Source organism: Protobothrops mucrosquamatus, unplaced genomic scaffold (assembly GCF_001527695.2).
Source record: "Protobothrops mucrosquamatus isolate PMUCROS unplaced genomic scaffold, P.Mucros_1.0 scaffold24, whole genome shotgun sequence".
Classification (NCBI taxonomy): domain Eukaryota; kingdom Metazoa; phylum Chordata; class Lepidosauria; order Squamata; family Viperidae; genus Protobothrops; species Protobothrops mucrosquamatus.
In genome coordinates this window covers 1,773,503-1,795,728 of record NW_015386409.1, presented here as the reverse complement: position 1 = coordinate 1,795,728, position 22,226 = coordinate 1,773,503, and the positions used below count along the sequence as shown (strand labels likewise).

The 22,226-nt window shown below is 35.5% G+C and overlaps 1 protein-coding gene across 2 annotated transcripts in view; it reads left to right on the top strand.

The window, feature by feature from the left end:
* OSBPL9 (oxysterol binding protein like 9) overlaps positions 1-22,226 on the top strand; it is a 62,758-nt gene that overhangs the window by 14,136 nt on the left and 26,396 nt on the right. For both annotated transcript variants that reach the window (XM_015810907.1, XM_015810906.1), the window contains exons 3-8: positions 1,202-1,280; positions 11,460-11,536; positions 15,125-15,220; positions 16,605-16,652; positions 19,112-19,141; positions 20,156-20,206. In XM_015810907.1, the coding sequence (XP_015666393.1) occupies positions 1,202-1,280; positions 11,460-11,536; positions 15,125-15,220; positions 16,605-16,652; positions 19,112-19,141; positions 20,156-20,206 (381 nt within the window). The remainder of the gene's footprint in view (positions 1-1,201; positions 1,281-11,459; positions 11,537-15,124; positions 15,221-16,604; positions 16,653-19,111; positions 19,142-20,155; positions 20,207-22,226) is intronic.

Genomic DNA, 22,226 nt, shown 5'->3' with positions numbered 1-22,226 from the left:
ATTGATTGAACCTTTTTTTTTTGTACATGGCAGCGGAGGCCTAAAGCGAAAAGGTTTTATAAAACCCAGATGAAGGCCTAGGACTGGGGCGACGGCGCGCGTGCCCACAGAGAGGGCTCTGAGTGCCGCCTCTGGCACCTGTGCCATAAGTTCGCCACCACTGACCTAGCAAGTGCCTAAGCAAAAAAATAGGGTGTTATTTATTGTAGTTTCTGAAATCAACTATTATTCTTCTAGCATGATGTGGGGAATACCTCATAACAGGAGTACAGAAAGTGCAACCTCTGGTCAACATGCAGTCCATTAAGGGATTTGGATAGCCTACATAGCCCCTCACCACCCTACATCTCCCAACATTCTCTTTCTTGCCATGCCCACTGCATTTTTTTCACCTGTCTTAGTCATGCATTAGTCTCCCTCTGTTTGATTCTATTCTCCTCTTCCCTTCTTTCTTGTCTTCAAGTGCTCCACCTTATGTGTCTCCCTATGTATTCATCCCTCTCTTTACTTCACCTTAATCTTTCCACCCTGTTCATTCTTTTCCGTGATCTTTCTTCATTGTTTTCCCCCAACACCTCTCTGATCTTAATCTTTCTCTTTAGTCTCCTTGTGCTGCAGTCCCCTTGCCCGCCTGAACTTTCCAACCTAATTGTGTTGCCAGTTAGAAAATACAAAAAACATTATAATTAAAAGTTATCTGGAATCCAAATTACTATAAAATTGCAGATTCAAACGAATTGCAACAGTAGACTGAAAACAATAGAACAAGACGTATTTTAAGCATTCCATTTAAATCATAGTGCCATTATAATTTTATGAAGGACCCTACTTCTCATATATGTGAACTACATGACTTTATAAGAACATTCCAACCCATGTTTGGATTTGAGGATGCCTAGGTTATTTTAGCCTAAGCTTAATGCTGGAAAAGTAACTTATTTTTTCAGTTTGTAATTTCCTGCTAAAACACCCCTGTCTGTTGGGTTTTGAAACAAAATGTTGCAGTGTCATATTTGAAAAGCTATATAATCTGCATAAGGTACAATTAGTTTAATAAACATTATCTTTAATTTTTAGAAACTGAATCAGTAAGCCTTAGAAAATTTGCCTGAATTTTGCATTCTAGTCTTGTAGAAATAGACTGCATGCTGCTGTGATGTCACTGCTTTGCTTATCAGGATTTTTGCTCTTTGTTTCACAGGGAGCTGTGATTGGTATAGATGATGAAGACGACAGCACCTTCACAATAACTGTTGATCAGAAAACCTTCCATTTCCAGGGTGAGCTGAAAGAAAAGCTCTTTATTACATTAATTTCAATCACAGAAAATGTTCTGATGTTCAATTAATAGAGTAATTTTAAAAACTGTAGAAATTAGAGTGCTTGAAAATGTACAGAGAATATTCTGGAGTCGGGAGCACCATGGGTTAGGAAGGGATTTATATCTGCAGTGTATACATATGTGCTGGAAAAGACTGTAGCATTGGCAGCATGTGCAGATTAAAAATTTAAAGGCTGTATCAGTGAAGGGGGAGAGAATAATGGTTTTTTGTTGATGGGTTTGCTTGCAAAAAAAAAAAAAAGAAAGAAAGAAAGAAAGAAAGCACCACGGGTCTTTAATTTCAAGAACTGCTGTTGTGCTTTCTGCACGGAGAGAGTCACAAAGACCATGTAAGGTTGCAGCTTTTGTTGATATAGAATCTAAATGGGAGATGAGAGGGAACATTTGATTTAAAGGTGGACTTCTGATGCAGGATTTACATGCTCTCATTTATTTCATCTATATTTCATTGCTCTTGTCAACCAATCACCATTCTGCTGCCATTTACCTTTTTATTCATATTTACTAACTCCAATGCCGTCTGTTACTGCTATGTTTCGTCATTGCATGCTATGGTTGACAAGTAGAAAGGGTAAGGTACTGTGTTTTTTATTTGTACTTTATATAGCTTGCAAAATATATGTTTATACCTATACTGGTTTAAGATATACATTTTATATAATGTTACCATTTCCAAGCTTGTTTTACTTTAAATCATAATTGTTTTCTCTGATTGCTAATTTTTTGTGTTTCATTCTCAGTAACCTATAAATTATTTCCTTATGAGTAAGCATTTATTTTTTTAAATTAGATTGGTTCATTCTGCATTAAAAAATCAGTAGAATTTATAGTAGAGTATCTTTGTTTTACCTTTGTATAGGAAATTCTGATATTTGTCAACATTTATGAAATTCCTATAAAGATAAATTCTTTGTTCCATATTGTGTACATATGTAATTTGCATTGTCAGTTACTTGGCTATCCTGTAGCTTTTTGGTGGGAAGGGGATTATATTAAACATTGCACAACAGAAAAAAATGCATTACAAGTTTGCAGTATTACTATGTATATTTATCTCACAGTCTTAGAATTTCTAATTAAAACTACAAAATACAGCAGAATACAAATTTTTAACCTCATTTTTGGGGCAGAAAAATTAATGCTAATAATCTATACTCTTGGGGAGGTATTAGCTCTGTTGCATAGCTTGATGAATATCGTTTTCTACTGCAGCTATTAAAGGAACTGCAGTTCTACAGTTTTTGTTACCTGCAGACAGGAAATTATCTTGAGAGATAAGGCCATCATAAACAAAATAATGTAATTATATTTTTCTTTGAAATATCCACTAAAATTAATTATACTTGGATTGTTTAATTATTTGAAATTTGTGATTTTACTGTTATATTTGGTATATAGTATGGAATGTTGCTGCAATTTTTAAAACAAGGACTAAATATCTAGGAGATTACTTTTATGTGGATCGATTACTTATGTATTAGCACCGACACAGATGCTATTATCTATGGCCTATTATCAACTTAAGAACAATAAAATACAATTGTACTTTTAAAAAGTTCTAGCTATGTTTTAACACACAAACGGTACATTTATATTATGAAATGCATTTTTTCCTTACATTTGGTTCAGTTTACCGTATTCGAGAGAAATGAAATTACATCTGCACATTCTAAGAGCTGACGCACTTTGTTAATTTTAGAATTTGTCCAATTATATCTTCAGAAACATATTGATACACATACTGTATACAGATCAATATGAGCATTTCCTTATCTTACCGATCAATATGAAGAACCTCTTAGCGGCAGAAATGTTGAATGGCTAACTGGGTATGTGCGTTGGGATACGGCTCTGTGGGTGAAGAGATTGGGCTTACATTTTGACAATGATGGGCAGAGAGAATGCTGGGTAGGCCATTGCAAGAAAAGGGAAACTTATACTTGTACACTAGTGCAGGTTCCCTCTTCTATCCCAGTAAATGGTGGTCAGATTATTCAGTAATTACATTCAGGCCAGTGCTAGTAAATGCCAGGTCTGTACATAATAAAACCGTATCTGTCTATGCTTCAGTGGTGATGAGCATGTAGATTCTAGTAATATGATTTAGTTAGGCACTAATGAGGAAGTTCTCCTGTCAAGAGTTTTGCTCTTGCAAGTTTCAGGTTCTACATGAACCATGATACCAAGGGCGGGGAGGACATATGGCCACAACAATTTAAGAAATCTAGGGAATAACCAGTACTGCCCTGGTGCTAGCTAGATGTAAGTCACATTATGTAAGTTTGAGACTGAGGCTCTAGTTAGGGTACAGGTACAGTATTGTTTATTGAAGGAATGGGTTTGTGAGGTGGGGTTCCTTTTTGACTCACAGCATCTAGTGGAAGAAGCTGTTGCCAAGGAGGCCTTTAGCTGGTTTTGGTTGGTGCACAAATTATAGCCCTGCTTGAAGCAAGAGGCATTGTCAGCAATGACCTTTATCACACCCTTAAATCAATACAGGATATTACATGGAGCTGTTAGATTGCTGGTGGGTAGAATACCTTTTTTTTTTTTGGTTCCTGCATTTAGTTCCAATTTAAAATACAGAGTGTAACCTATAAAGCTTTATAAAGTATAGTGCCAGGTTACAACAAGGACTGCATATTAGGCTGTCAAGAGGGACCTTGTTGAAGATAGCACTGCCCATATGAATGGAGGTTTGAACCAGAAGACAAGATACTTTAGTTGTTATAGTTTAGTGGAACATTTTGACTCTGCAGATTCTTTTGGCCACTTTTCTCCTGGTTTTTAGAAAACTTTTGCAAACCTTTTAAAAGGACCTTTCATGAAATACACTATTTTTTATTTTCATTGATGTCATTGTATGATAGGATTGTTGTTGTTGAGATCCTTCTAACTTATTCAAAATTAGGAGATTGGAGCAGTATGAAAATTACATAAATTTCACACTTGCTCAGAATTTCATAGTCTAAATTCAAACTTGTACATTTTTGCAAGTGATAGCGGAGATGCTCAATTTTCTGGAAGTTATTGTTTTCTGAATAATTATAAAACATTGTTTCCTAAAACTTTATTTTTTATCTTTTAATTAGGAATCTTATTGCTGTGTTGATTATTTTTAGGAATTAAAAATATAACTACAACAGCAAATCTTAGTTATGGAAAAGTTTAGGGATTTCATTGAATGGTATCTTAAAACTGAATCAAGTTTTTTAAAAACTACATAATTTACCATATTGAACCTTGATCTAGTTAGCAAGGGATTGAGAATATTAGGCTTTTTTCAATTTTTATTTCTTAAGTGCACAGTCTCCTCCTCCTTGCCATGGCTGGAGCAGAGATGGGTAAAACCCGCTTTGCAGTTTTTGAAATTTGGTCAGTGAGATCTGGTTTGATACAATAAGGAATTTTCTACTATAATCTCTTGGTTTTCTTCAGATTTTGGGGGGGATACATCGTATATGCTTTAGAATTATGTTTTGTCATGTTCAAAAACTATAATAATTGCATTTCAGTGTTGATATATAGTTGTGCTAGTATATGGTAGTTTTATAGAGCAAGGAATTATTAGCTCTTTTCTAGATTTCTATTGATATTTAGTGTTTCTAAATTTTAAGAGGGAAGCACTAAAGATGAAGAACCTTGTAATTATCTCCTTGCTTTAAAGCTATACGGTAGAAATATGTTAGTCTTGCTACCTTTTCTCCTTGCTACCTTTTTTTGCTATCTTTTTTCCTTTTCAGGAACTGTATTGATTGATTATTAGTATAATAATCTGGGGCTATGAAACCATTTAGAAAACCACTTCAAAAGCACTTACTTAAACCAGCAGCTCACAGAATTGAAATATCCATGTCTCTTAGAGGCAAGACATGACTATTTGGGGGTCCTTTCCTGGTTCTCTGATCTTGAATGTTAATGCACAGAAGACAATCCTACCAGGTCTACCACTGTGGAATGTGTTTGCGAAGTCCTATCTGAATGATTTGCACAAGCCTACTGATCATACTATAAAATCTTGCATATTCAATAATACCAGGTTTTTCTTTATGGGAATATATTTAATGTGATCTGGCAAGAAAAATAACTTAAATTCTTCATTAGTTCTGGCTTGATTTGAACTACAGTTGCAGATAAAACATTTATGACATCAGATATAAGACCTGCTCCTATTTAGGTGGATTTTTTTTGGTTAATATTGGTGGTATTTAGGATGTGTGCTTAAAACATGTAAAATATGCAGTTATTCCATTTCAGGCCAATTTGGTGAAAAGTACTTGGAAACCATTTTTAAATGTTATCTGCAATTATGATCTAGAAAGTTAAAACATTAAAAGATAGTTATATAAATCTGCTCAAAAGAAGTTGCTTATTTCTTTTTCAAAATTCTTTGTGATGCAGTGGTTTTACATTGTTTCTTCTGGTCGTTACTATAATGCAGTGGTGGCGAACCTATGGCACGGGTGCCAGCGGTGGCACTCAGAGCCCTCTCTGTGGGCACGCGCGCCGTCGCCCCAGTCCTAGGCCTTCAGCTGGGTTTTATAAAACCTTTTCGCTTTAGGCTTCTGCTGCCGTGTGCAAAAAAAAAAAAAGGTTCAATCAATCAGTCAATTTCAACTTCTCGCGGAAAAAAAAAGATCTTGCAAAGTTGGAATTGATTGATTGAACTTTTTAGTCCCACCCAGTCTGCTGTTACCACAGCAGCCACGCCACACCAATGGGCCACACCCAGCCAATGGGCTACACCTGCCCGGCACTCGACGATGCATAAGTGGGTTTTGGGTTGCAGTTTGGGCACTCGGTCTCTAAAAGGTTCGCCATCACTGCTATAATGTATCTTACCCAACATTGTTCAGTACAGTGGTATATAATATTTGAGTTTTATTATGAAATAGTAACCCCCTGTATAGAAAATTGCAGTTTTAGAGGCGCGTTGAACATATTGAACATGCACACATATTTAGTTTTGTAGTCAAAAAATTATTAAGAGAGTTTGGAGGTTGGTATTATTTTTTAAAATGTACAGGAGTTCATTGTCAAGCTCTTCTCATATTATGAAATGCTTGGCACTAGCAAAATCTGCAGAATCGTGAGAGTGTACATTTATTTACATCAGTTACTAGAATTGCAGACATTTCATTCATTATGTGACTAAGACAGTGACATTTATCATTTAAAAAATGTAATATTTTTTCAAGCCTGTACAGTAGTGGTACTCCCATTGGTGAGCGGCAATTATTTTACAGTTATCACACTATAAAAGTTGCAATGTTGATTCCACCTTTGACTTGTTAAACTGTTAGAAAAGGGAGTGAATTTCATAAGGCTATCTGACACCATGGTTGCACTATCTTGCAACCATGCCCAATGAAATGAGTAAATTGGTAGCATTTATTTTCTCAAGATGTCTTAAGTTAGGCCTTCAGTCTACAGTATCTGAAGAATTCCCTTTCAAAGGGGAAGCACTGGGAGATTCTTTCTGATTAACAGTATTCACTTCTGTTTTAGAGGTAGGTGAAATATTGAATATGATAACTTATGATGGGAAGATACAAATTGATTTTTCTTTCCAAAATCTTTCCAAGGGCGAAGTCAGTCAGAAAAGGCAGGATCAAGACTAAAAGTGCTGGTGAGAAAAAAAAATCTAAATCCCACTTCAGGTGTTATACAATGTTCTTTCTACATTAGATAAAGCAATCAAATCTATAGAATAAAAAAATTCTAGGATAGCTGTGAACTATTTGTAAGCAGACTTATTTTTTAAACATTTGTTCCATTTGGCTGGAAAGTGAGAGAGAAAGGTTTACTGAAATCATATGACAAATTACGTATTTTGGAAATAATTTAATATATGAGGTATAAATACTAGTCAGAATTCAACCTATAGTGCTCTGCATTTTTTGAATTCTTTGGGAATCAGAGAAAGGGGAACTATTGCCATTCATATTATAATGAATCGATCCTAAGAATAAACTAGGTGCTGCATAGTCAGTTTAAAAAAACGCAAGCCAAATGAATGAATTGTTTTCAACTTTTTATTCAAGAGAAAATGCTTAAGGAATAAAATATAAAAGGACTATATAGATATTTTAAAAATGTACTACCCAACTGCCAAGACTATGTGGAGAAGGAGAAAAAAGCCCTTCCCTCTTTATAGGCATTTCAATACAAGAGATGATAAAATAATTAAAAGTAGGAAAGGTTCTAAATAAACATGATTTTCTTTTAAACACTATGAAACATTTGAAGAAGTAGTCCCAATAATAAACAGATTACAATACTTACAAAATTTATGAGGACAGTATCTTCTTAATTTTGAAATCAAGCAAGATGCCCTTAGGTGCAGCAATTATAGCCCTATTTCATTAAATATGACTGTACACTTGAGGCACCTTTGGCTGCTGATTTACTTAGCACAGGTGGGATTTGTTCTCAAGAGACAGAACAGAGCCTTTATACATTCTGGTAAACACTGCAAAAGCATGGCAGTGCCTTCTCTGTGCATGATCCTTTTATCTGAGCCTAAAGAATCTTTGATAAGACTGCACTGAGTATATGTGCACCAGGTTTATATGTGCACCAGGTTCTGGAGAATGTGGGAAAGAAATAGTTCAAGTTCATTCTTAGTCATGGAAATTTACTGTGAATAAATTATTCTCTCTCAGCCCAACATATCTCAGAGGGCTGCTGTTGTGGTGATAAAAGGGAGCATCCCAGGTAAGCTACCTTCAATTGTTGGAGGTGAGCCAGACTCTTAAATAAATAAATGGCCCTGCCCACTCATTCTATAAATTGCTTCAAAGTTTTGCACCGAGACTCTGAGACAGAAGAAATAACCAGTGGATTCCATTGTCAGCCATGGTAATAAAGAACTCAAAGTGGCCAACAAGAATAATGAACAGAAGATCTGTTGGATTTTATCTTAAAAGAGATAATAGGACAAATTGCGACCCTTGACCAATAAGTGCATATAAAATGTGTTACTCAGAAAACACTGATCTTGTATCTTCTCTTCCCTTGTGCTTTCTTCTTTCATCCCTTCCCATTATCTTTTGTCTCCTGTGTATTTGAGCTGTTTGTTCTTGTATGTGTAGCTGAAATATATATTGTAAAATCAGTGCTAGTTGCTGATAACAAGTGCAGTTGATGGTGTGGATGAAATAATTTTCTGTAGCTGGATATGGATCGGTAATTTTTTCCCTGTATTCAAAATAAAATGTTTAAAACCAATGATCTTAAAATGACTTTAGTTCCTCAGTTATAAATTCCTGTCATGCTATAGTATTTAATAGGAACCTATAACTAAGGATTTTCAACTTGTTTGTACTTGAAATATGAGTCATTTTGTATTCAATTCTAGAGTATAGGTCGTATTGATGGTGTTTCATCATACTAGTCATCTGAAAGATGTGATCATTTTTTGGTTTATTCAGATCTTTTAATCATTATTCATGTGTGTATATTACCAAATATCTTACAATAGTATTATATAGTGTTGTATATTCATATCTATTTCCATTTGAGTACTTCTGGGAAAGTGTTATGAAATTGTACTAATATATGTAGTTTGCCATGGAGATTGCTTGATTTCTAGAAACAAATACTATTGCTGTAGTATCTACGCTAGATTTCTACTGTATCTGAGGCATGCTTTAATGGTCATCTTAAATTATATAGTAACCAAAATGTAATATGACACCAGGCTGTTCCTGTAACTGTGTTTTAATTCAGTTCTAGTGATAGCTCTTGATAATAGTGGCATAGATACATATGTTGATAACTCTCAGCAGGTTTTGTCTGGGAATATTTGAAAGTGTTAAAATGGTTTCATGTAGGGTTTAGTTATTATGAAAAAATGCAAAGGGAAAATGGGGGGATTCTTTGTTTAATTTTATATAAATTATCACTAAACTTTTAGATGAAACAGTTATGTTACTAAGGATATGAAATTGATTTAAATAATATATACATTCAGAATGTTTTTTTAGACTTATAAGCAACAGGTAAAGCATGTGATAAACTAATTATGTTCAGTAGAAATGAATCTGAGGCTATACAGTTGTGAACTGTACTGATTATTAAAATTTGGGAATCCAAAAAGTAAAATTGATTAGAATATCCTCTGGAAAGAATAATCAATGTTACAGCCAGGAATTATGACACTATTATAATTAAATACAGTTATCTTCTACTTTCATTATTAAATTGATGAATTTAATAAGACTTTTTAAATCAAGATGGACCCTGTGAACTCCACTGGTTATAATAATATATAGGGACAATATTTTGGTTATGATTTTAAAAAATACAGACATAAAGGGATCTAAGGCTGTATAATTCATACCTTCTCCTGAGTTTGAGTTCATTGAGGCTTCTGAGTAAATGTTTTAGATTCCACCATTAGAAAGATAAAATATTTTATATAAGTTTTGTTGCTGCTAATAGTAGGGATGATAAAGACCATCTAGAAACTGCAGATAGTCCAGAATGTGGCAGCAGTTTTGGAAACGTTTCATGGAAGTAACACTATTCCTGCACAAGCAACTCTGGCTTCCAGTTGCTTTTTGAGTACAGTAGCATCTCCATAACATAGGGCTGGGTTACTTGTGGGACTGCCTATCTCTGAGGGCATCTGTCCATCCTACTAGGTTAGATGGGAAGGATGTTAAATGTTATCTGATAGGACCTCAGAGGTGTGCCTTCTCAGTAGCTGCCCCCTTTGGAACAGCTCCCACCTGAGATCCAACAGATCCGTAAGCTTTTAGCCTTCCAGATCTAACTTTTTCCCCAAGTGGAAGTGAGGGCTAGTATGAGGATTGAGTTGTGAGGACGATTGAGTCAGTGTGTGTGTGTGTGTGGGGGGTGTACTTTTGCTTTTAACTTTTTTTATGGATCGTTGAGAGCCATTTGAATCCATCATATGAGCTAGGTGGCCACGTAAGTCCTGTAAATACATAAATATCAGAATAGGTATTTCTGTACACCTAGATTAGAAGCAATATAAATCTACATTTGAAATTTGTTTATAGCAGATCTTTTTCATTTGGTTAATATTATTAAAATCTGATACAATGCTTTTAACTTTCCACACAGAGACTTCATAATAGTCTCTTTTGTCTGCCTTATAAAATGTACTATTTTATTAACACAATTCATAATCTCTTTCAATTTGAGAAATAATGGATACATTCAACAAAATACTAATCCAGTATAAGAACATCAACAACTGAAAAACATGGCCCTGCTTCCTTTACCAGAGTTAGCATAAACAACAGACAAGGGAATTTGGGAGTAGTTTTACAAGCAGGCAAATGAACAGCACTTCAGTGAAACTGGGCCACTGTAGAGGAGTATGGAGATAGCCTTGAAGGAAATATGCAGCAGCCATTACAAAAATTACCAGTTTAGCCCTGAAAGGAATAACAAAGAAACTCAGGGTTGGCTTACCTTGATTCTCTCAGGTATAAGAGGGAGGGAAAGAAGCCTTTCAAGATTCTGTTATTATACCATATAATAAAATAGAATTTTTGATGATTAGAAAAATATGTTGTTTCCAGGCCCACAATATTTCTGAAATTCAAAGACTCTTGTTCAAAGAGGCTGATTCCTACCAATTAGCCTTATTGTAAGATATGTAATATCTATTCCCAGAATTAGAAAAAATTCAGTAAAGAAATAATCCATGATAGACTGACATGTTAGCCTTCTTGTTTTATTTATTAATCAAATACTATTATTAATAAAATTTGTATAGCCGCCCATCCCATAAAAAGTTACTCTGAGTGGTGTTTATTTATTTATATAAATAGTGTACTGGTCTACAAAGTTTCTCAACCTGAGGCAGCCTTGTAAGAAGTTTGGGCCCCAAGTATATAGGACCTTTCCATATTATTTGGATCGTAAATCCAGTTAAATCCAGGATCCCCAAACTGCGGAAAGGTTCCAGCAGGCTGCAGTGAAACACTGGGTGGACTTGCCTGAGGCTTTTTGGCAGCTTTATCTCCCACTTTGCATTCCCCCTGCAGTGCCCTCTTCTTGTCTGCTTGCCTCTTTTGTGTCTCTCTGTTTATATATTTGTTAAATTAAGGCCACAAGTACATTTTTAATATTCTTTCAGCTCGAGATGCTGATGAAAGAGAGAAATGGATTCATGCTTTAGAGGAAACTATCCTTCGTCATACTCTTCAGCTCCAGGTAAGTTCATTTGCTTTCAAATTATAAAATTGTTAAAAGTATTTGCTCAAATGAATTCATAAAAATTGATGAATACATTCCAGAGTATATTCAGATGAATACAATTTTCTGTTGCAAATACAGTATATCAGTATTAATTATAAAATCAAAGCATTTAAAATATTTCAAACAGAAAGCATTTCAGTTGAATTAATAAGTTTTGAAATAGCACTGTATTGCCAATATACAGAGAGAAGCTGTTGGATTAAGAGCTGAAAAATTAGGAACATTGATTGAAAGTATTTTCAAGTATGTCTTATTTAGTATCTTTTCAGCAACAGGCTTGCGGTTATCATTTGTATTTTTATTGAATTGTTTTATATATTCGTCCATAGCTGCATGTCAGGTTTGAAAACACATGGTGCAAATTCTCTACACTAAAATAGAGAATAGCTATATAAATTCATTGACTAAAATAATAATACTATTGTAAGTTTGCTGGGTTTTTTGACGTTTAAAAAAAATTCAAAATAAAACCAAAAAGCCAAATACTTCTTCAGTGCAGCTATCTTTGTTGTTTGGAAGCTTGTAAATTGAACTAAATGGAACGTAAAGAACAAGTGTCTCTATTTTGGTAAAAAGAAGACTATATCATTATAATTATGGTATCTTACACACCTAGGTTTCTTCCTTATGTAAACATCTGCAGGCAAAGCTTTTGTCAAAATTAGTTTATTGCCTTAAATCTTAAATTGTGTTTATAGCAATCCAGCAAAAACAAAACAAGAAAGCAAAAAATAAAGTCCAGCAAATACATTAAAACACGACTAAGGTTAAGAACTTTCTTCTAAACTTTATAATTTGAATCCGTGTAATTCAACTCTGAAGTATTCTTTCATATTACAAAGTGGGGAGTTATTTTTAAGATGTTAGTCTTAAATCGTAACATTTTCAATTTGGGCTTAGTGTGATTGAATAAAAAAAAGTGTTCAGCTGTGGAACATTTAAATGGCATTCACAATAATTTTCAAACAATAAATCTTTGTCTTAAAAGCAATCCTAGATTAAGATGGACAATTGCAGCCTGTTAAGAAGTTTTATTTGAAAGTCTATTAAACTTAGACTATTCGATTTCTTCCTATCTTTTGCCAACCTCATGGTCCCTCGGGCACAGAGATCATATTAATTAATTCTCACCAATTTTTTTGGTTCTAAGATTCCAGCTAGGAGTCTAAGAATTGGAAAGCGGAATAAGGCAGGCTCCGTTGATTCCTGTCAAATAAATATTAGGCAGTTATAAACAGTGTAAAAAATGTTTAAATCTGCTCCGTAGTAAGGGGATTCTGTATCGCTAAGCTGAACCTTGCAGAGAAGGGCGGGGAATCGAACTCGGCGGATGATCACTGTGAGCCAAAAGTAAAAAAAAAAAAGCAACTTAACGCTGTGTGGCCAATTGCGAGCAAGTTAGACGTATTGACATACTTAAAATGGGGGCGGAGAAAATCTGAATGGATTTGTGGCCTCGTCAGCGTTGCGCGAGAGGTTCTAGGCAGATAAATGGGTTGCGAATGGCAGAGCCAGCAGTGTGTTTTGCGTGGTAATTTGTCTTTATTTTTCTCTGCCATCGGAGCCCCCACATAAAGCGATCGCGTTTTGACTATTTGTGTTTCCTTTCCGATTAATCCGCGGGAGGGGAGGACGGCTCAGGCTAAAGGACACCTGACCCACAGCCAATCGGGTCCCCGTAACTGTGTGAACGGCGGGTTTGCAATGCGCCCACTCTACCGGGACAAGGCGGGGAGGGGAAAGGAGAGGAGGGAGATCTTGTAAAAGACCTGTCGTGAGGCGTGACCGGCTGTGTAAAGAATGGCTAGTGTGAGTAGGAACAGATATTGGGTAGTGACGTGCGCAATTGACAGGAAATGAATGGAAACCCTCTATCTGCTGGCCTTCTCGAGTAAACGCCCCCCCCCCAACGCTCAAGTTTTCCCTGATCGCCCGCCAGCGTATGGACTAGTAGCACACTTTTGCGAATGTCCCGTTTTGCGTCAGAGTTGATGCGATCTTGTAAAATAGGCGAGTAGGCAGCCGACCCTGCGGATCGTTTCCACGGAGTTCCGCGTTTTAACTAGTTCCGCTCAGTGTCATCAATCGCTAAAATTGGATATTGGAAAGGAGGGCATCTTATGTTGGAGGGTCAGAGTCAGTCTGGCTTTCAAACCGGATTGTGGATGACTAAATTGATTTACTCCCATTGCTGCTTCCGTTATTTAAATGGGTCTTTTGCTTGGGTTTAACATTTGGACTGTGAGGCAAGCCATTAATACTGAAAGCTATAGAATTAATGATGTCAGGAGAATTTGACTTCCTTATCTAGATAGTTGATAGCAACATACTGATTGCTTTCAAATTGCAGATCAACATGTAAAGTAGGCTTTCCTTAATGAACACATGGTTAGACCCAGCCTACTAAGGATGAATTCAGCTATCTGGATTCTTTACATAGCCAAACCTCTCTATAGAATGTGGAATTGCAAGAATAAAATCAGTTTTTCTGTAAGCAGTGAAATGTCAAATTGTTATCTCAACAGTAGAAGCTACAACTGTGCAAGAATGTAATGATAGTGTATTTCTGGGGGAATTGTAAACATGCTTACAGGAAAGAAAAAAGCAGTAAAGCATCCATAGTGGCATGTGATTTTTTTTTTATAAAGACTGCAAGTATTTACTACATAGTAAGTACTTTTATTTTTATACAGAAATTTGGGTACTGTTCACTTCAAAAGATTCTTTTTCAGAGGAGAAAACCCTTTTAATTACATATGGATAGTGCACAACCTTTAACAGTTCCATACACTCTTAATATTTAACTGACCCATCTGGCTGGTGAACTTAATAGAAGATTTGGTCAGCTTACAAAGCTAACTGGGTGACCTTGAAAAGTCCTAGAAAGCAGGCAATGGTAAACCACTTCTGAAAAACCTTGCTTAAAAAACTACAGGCAATCACCAGTAGCCAACACACAAAAAAAGCAATATTAAAATTGTGTGGTAAACTTTTTAAACACAAATTCTAGAATAATCAGAGAAATAGGTCAGTTGAAAACCCCTTCCTTATTAGTAATAAAAGAGGCCTGCAGAAGACATCCAATTGCAGATTTATCAATGCAAGGCAGACTGTACAGGATTATAAAAATAAAGTTCTAAAATCATAGAATTATTTAAAAACTCTAAACTTGTAGTTTATTGCTAATAGTTTGTTCCCTTTTTAAAAGCCTTGGTCATAATTCTACTAAACGTGAGGATTTTTAAATCCTATTAATTTTTAGAAGACAAAAGCAGTAAAACAGTAAACTATATTACTTGCTATTGAAAATTCCTTCCTAGACAGCCAAAAATGTCTAACTTTACATCAGCTTTGAGAAGGATTTTTTAAAAAGAGTATGTTCTAAATGAGGTAATATCTTCTAATATTCATTTTTTTTGAATTAGGAATTAAAAATAACTTTATAGCCTAGCATTACATTGGAAAATTAAAGAATTTGCTTTCCTGCATGTTGGTAAACAAAAACAAATTATTATGCTTAATTTGATTTTTTATTATTTATAGGGTGTGGAACCTGGATTTGTTCCAAGTGTCCAGGATTTTGATAAAAAACTTACAGAAGCTGATGCTTACTTACAAATTTTGATAGACCAATTGAAGGTATGTTAACTCTGTATTGGCTGCATTATAGATGTAAGTAATTTTCCAGCAATTATATACTTTATTTTGTTTCTAAAATTCAGAAGTATAATTCTCTTGCAGATAATGCCAGAAATGGGAACAGCATACATTTTTAGTTGGAATTTTGAATGTATTTTCTTGAAAAGCAAATAACCTTTCTAACCTCTGTTTCAAAATACAAAGATAGTTATGTTGACAGTTCCTGCTTCAAGAGATTAGATCTAAGGAGCTTAGGTGGAAATTAGAATCTGCAGACTTCCACAGTATAGTCAAGTTCTAAGAACAGCAGTATAAGCTTCACTTAAGTAAATTCTAAGCTTAATTTCATAATGCTTAATTAAAACTGAAAATCAGTCAAAAATCTAAAATAACTCTCTTCTTAAAAGTTTCAGTTTCAGTGAGTTTTGAATCTGGATGTTTAAGTGCATGTAAAAAACTTTTTATGTTTGATCATTTATTTAAACAATTTTGTCTATATGTCTCTTTTTGCATTACATTGTGTGCATCACACTTAATTTGTGATGCCATAGATTTTTTTTTAGAATTTTTATCCTGCCTAATACTCCTTCCTCGTCCTATTTTCCCCACAACAATAATAACAACAACAATAACTCTGTGAGGTGAGTTGGGCTGAGAGTGACTGGCCCTAAGTCATCCAGCCAGCTTTCATGCTTAGAATGAGACTAGAACTCATGGTCTCCTAATTTCTAGCCTGGTGCCTTAACTCCCTCAACCAAAGTGGCTCTAGATTTCAAGTCTAAGTAGAATTGACTTAGTTTGTTATCAATTATGTGAATTGTGGATCAAATGGCTCAAATATTTGATTTTGGAAATGAAGAAAATATTTGATAATAAAAATAGAAGCAATAGTATATTTTATTTCTAAAGCAATGATTTTGAAATGTTTTTAGTGATTGTGTATCACTCTAAAAAAATGTCAAGATAATGGTCACAATCAAAGCTCCACTCCTTATCATGGATGTGACGTTGATGTGCATACAAAAGGGGCAGAACTGTGGCCCCCATCTTGATGTTTTTAATCATCCCTGTGGATTCTCCTATTTGTAGTACTATGCTGATTATTCACATATGTATTGTTGTGATCAGAGTATATTCCTATTCCCCATCCCACCTCCTATGATTGCTCTTTACACTTTGCAGTGAAAGCAAATGAGTTTATGAATTAATGGAAGCAACAGTGTTTTAGATAAAAACTATTATTAAAGCCACAGGTAATATGAATATTTGGTAAGACAGATAAAAATTATACTTAGTCTTATGAAACTAATGTACTTTTTAAAGTGATTTGCTATCCTGTTAAATTATTAACTTTTCCCATGTTTTTAACAATCTTCTTTTTTAGCTTTTTGATGAAAAACTTCAGAACTGCAAAGATGATGATCAGAGAAAAGCAAGTATATTTTTATACAGATGACCTTAGATTATAAATTTCTTTCTAAGATGCAACTTTACTGGTCTTTTTATGTATAGGTAATAAATACAATATATGTTTGTTTATCTATATATCTATAGTAGGTACAGAAAAAATAGTGACAGAATAATAAGAAAGGATAATAAATAATAAGACATTCAAATAAAATAATCATTTCTATGGATTTACATCTGATCCTCAAAGCTCACTGTGACATACATACACTTCTTCAGCAAGGTCATTAAACAAGGTAATATATATTACTTTCGGTGTAGCCCAGAAGGAACCATCACTATATGGATAGAGAACTCTCTCTACTTTTCTTACCCAGGAACTTAGTGTTTGCAGAGGACATGTGCTGTTAACTCAAGCACTGAGTTCAGTGGGGTAGGAAGCATCACATCTGGGATGCTAACAGAGCTTGCAACAGGAATGGAAGGTGTTTTTTGCTTTTGCTTTTCCCAACTTAGAAGTTTTTTTCTGGTCTGGAAAACAATCACATTGATTTTTTTTTCCTGTTGCAGTTAATGTATACAGAACCCGGTTGATTTCTCTGAATCTTTCTCTCTGCCTATTCTCTGCCACCACTGTCTTGGGCTTGCCTGCTTGCTTTTCCATTCTTTCAGGAGGTTGAAAGCGCTAAAGCATTTTATGCAACTTGCCGCATGCAGATAGTTGTGCATGCACCTGCACAACTAAATTATGAAAATAACCAGCAATTCTCTGTTGCCCAAATGTAGTAGAATAGAATAGAACAGAGCTGGAAGGGAACTTGGAGGCCTTCTAGTCCAGCCCCCTGCTCAAGCAGGAGAACCTATACCATTTTAGATAAGTGACTGTCTAGTCTCTTCTTAAAAACCTTCAGTGATGGAGTGCCCACGATTTCTGAAGGCAAGCTGTTCCGTAAGTAGGATCTCATATATAAGGGGATATTGACTCTCTGGAAGACTTGCTTCCATAAGATTGACATTCCTATTACTAAAGCAAAACAAAACTGAATGGAAGGGATAGTCCTGCAGTAACCAAATGGAACCCTGCAGCTTGTTAACCTTGCTAAGGATCTCCCTCCAGGCAAAAAAGATTATTTGTATTGGAGGTTTTAGTGTGCTTTCTTTTGGAAAACACAATTTTCTTCCTGGATCACGTTTGCCCCCACAATGAGATCCTGTGAGGACATGTCTCTTATAAAAGGTTAAATGCCATCTTAGAGCTGTTATTATGTGAAATCTGCTAAAATATGGACCATTTTGTATTTAGACCAGAGTAATATGCTGATTATAAAATACATTTAAGACAGTTTTTCTCAACCTGATTCCCTTTAGATGTTTTTGAGTGCGCTTCAGAATTTTTATCCAATATGGACAGAGAGCAGTAGGCTGAGAATTATGTGAATTGTGGATCAAAGCATTGGCAGAGTGCAGACAGGGAAAGACTGTCGTACATAGATTGAGAAAAATTGTGTTAACTATTGAATAGGTTTTTTTTCTTATTATATAATTTTGCCAGAGAGATGAGACTTTATAATTACTTATAATCTAATCTGTTGCAATGATTGTTTGATGTTACAAAAGAAGATAGCTGATTTCTTCTCTGGCAATTAGCATTTAAAAACCTGTCCGTATCAGAAGAAAAAATGTCAGATTGTTGTTACCCCATAATTTAACACCATGAATTCTGATTCATTGCATGAATTGTTTTTTTTCTTTTGTTCAAATCCATTGATCCAAGACAAGTAACAAAATTTCCATCTATTTCTAGTAGAAATATGTTTAGAATAAAATGTTCTTGAGGTATCCTTTAAGCATTTACTGTTTATAAGGAATTTTTAAAAATGACTTACTTAGGTGTTGTGCCTGTAGAAAAAATAAGTAGAGGCAAAAATGTGGACATCTGTTGAGCATGAATCTTGATTCAATATTATAACTTGAAAACAATAATTATTTAAAATTTTTTAAATATGCTAAACAAAACTTTTCAGCAAATTTGCTTATAACTAAAAGACTCTAATGTGGCTAAAACCAGCTATTTTAAGAGTCCTTTTGTTTATTTATAGGTGGAGTTGGCAGCATAAATACTAAGTTTCAAGCATAAGCACAGAATAAGTTTGTAGAGGCAAGTTATTTGTACTGTAAGATTTGCTAAATGTGCTGGCAAGTTGTAGCTTTTGCATTCTAGCTTCTTGTTATCAAAGAAAAAATAATATCAGGGTCATTGTACAGTGATGAAAGATGTCTGCTAATCTTTTGGTAAAGCAATATTTCGTCTGGAATGTGCTTGAGATGCCAGAGACTTGTTACAACTTGCCTGTCTGAGTTTGCACTGTTCAGTTTTGTAGATAATGTTTATTTTTGGTTAGAAATAAACAACAAATAGTATTAATCAATTTAAAGACTACCATTTCTACCTTTAAATGTTTTTTTTGTATTATGTGTTTGCAGAAGATTGAAAACCTCAGAGAAACAACCAGTGTAAGTTTTTTTAAAAATCACTATGCACTTGAAATCGTATTTCATCTGATTCCCTTAGAATGCATTGCAGTGAGGAGGACCAGGTTGAAGGGGGATAATCTAAAATATTTTTAAAGTCTTGTTCATATTTATGTACATATTCATCTTTAACAGTGTGTTTACTAGTAGAATACTTTAAATGAAGTGGTATGATTACCCTCCTTCCACAAGTGACTTCTTATGATACATTAATGGAGAAATGTGAAATAAATGATTTATATCAGCAGGAATAATTCTCATATTGTAGTAGACTAAATGTATTCATTTCCGACTATCTTCTAAAGTAGGTGAATTTCATTGTAGATTTAATATATGTACAATATATTTATAAGACAAGATCTATTTCATTTGATAGCTATCAGAATAATGTATTTTAAAGTGAAATCACTTCTAAATAACAATAACTATTAATTACCTGTTTATCAAAATTTTATACACTTGAAATACTTAATGTGATTATTTGCAAGTGCAAGCAATATTTTTCGCGGAAGTACAGTGCTGGTCTATAAGGATTACATGCTAAGGAAGCAAAGCAGGACAGGAGTGGACTTGGCATAGAGTCAGCATTTTCTAGCTTCCATTCACTAATTTATATACGTATATGTGTACACAGTAATGTGCAGATACTACTTAAAGCAGATGCATCTTTGATTTAGGATGTAAGGATGTTTTCCTCAGTCTGGTCCTTTCTGTCAAGTAGGTCCTGAAGGGTCTTCTCCCTTCATTTGTCTAAAATTGGAAGGACAAGCAATGGACCTTATGTAGTAAAGGTAAAATAGGAGTTAATTTTAAAAACTCTGAAGTATATCCTATCTCCTCATTTATTCATAACTGTTAAAGTTGTTAGATATTTATAACAATATCTATCAAAAATGCAAAATTGGTGACCTTTTTGCAAGTGTTTTGGATTGCTTTAATTGTTAAAAACAATTTAAGCTTTTAGAAAAACTTAAATATTTATTTTTCTTTCCTTAGAGCATGGTCGAATCAATAAAACACTGTATTGTGTTGCTGCAGATTGCTAAAGTAAGTATTTTTATCGGTACCAAATAGTAGAAAAGATTGTGTTTTTTGCAGAAAATGTTTATGTGTTGTTTGTTATGTTGTAGAAATGTTGTGCAATTTAAGAACTTGAAGGAGAGGTGTTTGTATGCAAGCACCACTTAGGTTCCAACATCTTGCTTTCTTAGTATGAATTATTTAATAAACATACATTCCTTGGCTTTCTAATCAGTATCTTATGATTTGAGCTCCTGATAATGTTCACAGTACATAGTCTTATGATAGAGTTGCCACACTTATATAGTTTACTGTTGATGGGGAACATACTTAATATTCTATTATGACCAACTGCTGTTGATTTTTGGAGCATGGAACTTCATGGAAGAGAAAGAATAGTACAAGACACCTTGTGTATGTAAGTTTCCACTCACACAAGTTTGACTTCTGCCAATCTCTTTAAATGTCCAGAGGCAACAACCTCTGGTTATTATTGCACAAAACTCCAAGCTGAAATAGGAAGAAGCAAACGCTAATCATTTTTTTCCTGAACTGGGTTACAAATAAATTGTATGAATTTGAGAGGGTGATCTTAAAATTTGTTGTGTTCGAGGGCCCATCTTGACCATTCGTTTTTCAGCGTATTGATAATAGATTTGAAATATTTCACCATTTCTTCTTGGAACTTGTGACATAGAACTGATAAAATGGGATAGTTTTGGGGGCAAAAGTGGTTAAAGTCCTCACTCTCTACATCATTTTGCATGTCTTAATGAAATAAAATTTTAACTATTTTTCTATCCTTAATGAGCTTAATAATTAGTTCTGGCATAGAAGTTATTGCAATGTCAAATATGAAAATTCTCCAGCACTGGAGATGGAGGATCCACCCATGGGTAGTAGACTGTATTCCTGCCCAATCAGATTAAGTCAGCCAAAGTTGCCACGCCCGTCCTGGACCCTAGATTCCAGTCTTGACTTAATCTTGCCCATGGACGGACGTGTAACTCTGGCTCTCAGGCAGGTATAGTCTAGACCATAGGAGAATCCTCCACCTCTTTAGCTATTTAGTCCAATTCAAAATTGGGAACTGTTAAGGAATAATAGTTGATCCAAACCTGTACTTGGGGGTAGGAAAGTGATTTCTGAACAGAAGGGGCTCCTTCTTCCTTTCCCCCTCCCAGTATTGACAGGGTAGAAGGGGATCCTTCTCACCCTCTCATCTCCAACATCTCTTGGATCCGTTCTCACCGGAGCTCGCGGCTGCGGCCCGGTGACGAACGGAGTGAAAGGATTTGCATAATAGGCCCGTTTGGCTCGATCTCAAGCTCAGGGCCTCCCGAATCGACACCCCCGCTGAGGAGACACGCGCGCGCGCGCCTTGCACGGGCAGGGCCGTCTTGCCTTTCAGGCATATAGCCTTTTCACCGCTCGCCGGCAAACGGTCGGAAAAAGAGCATGGGCGACGAGGGAGACCTGCTGGCTTGATGAGAGGACGAACGGCCGTTCGTCCCTCATTTGCATTTTAGGCGCGCCAGCAGGGATTCCCTCGATCGTCGCAGTTTTCCCTCAGGCCTTACAGCTCACTGTTGGGGTTGATCGGCGCGCGCGGCCGCCATTTTGAACCGCGCGACCAGTGGACTAGACGGGGAGGCCTTACAGTCGCTCAGGGCTTGTTACCATCGCGCGCGGCCGCCATTTTGAGCCGCGCGTCGAGGGAATTAGCCAGGGAACTGTCATTTCCACAGGAAATAAAAGGCTTTCCTCATCTATATTCTACTCTCAGGTTGATAAAATAGCCACTTGTTCTAACGGAGGGGGGTTTGGCATTGTACAAGTCACTCAATTTTCAACGGGCCGCCATTTTGAGGTACGGCCACCATTTTGAGGACCTCCTCTGATTGGTATCTCACCCCCCATCATTACTAGTCGGGTCTACTCTGTAATAGGGATCCTGAGCAGCCCTACAAAATTCCTCCTCAGGCCCTCGTGTCTCCTAGACTGCTTGCTTGCCATTTAAGGGCCAGAGTCACTCTTTCGTGACTGT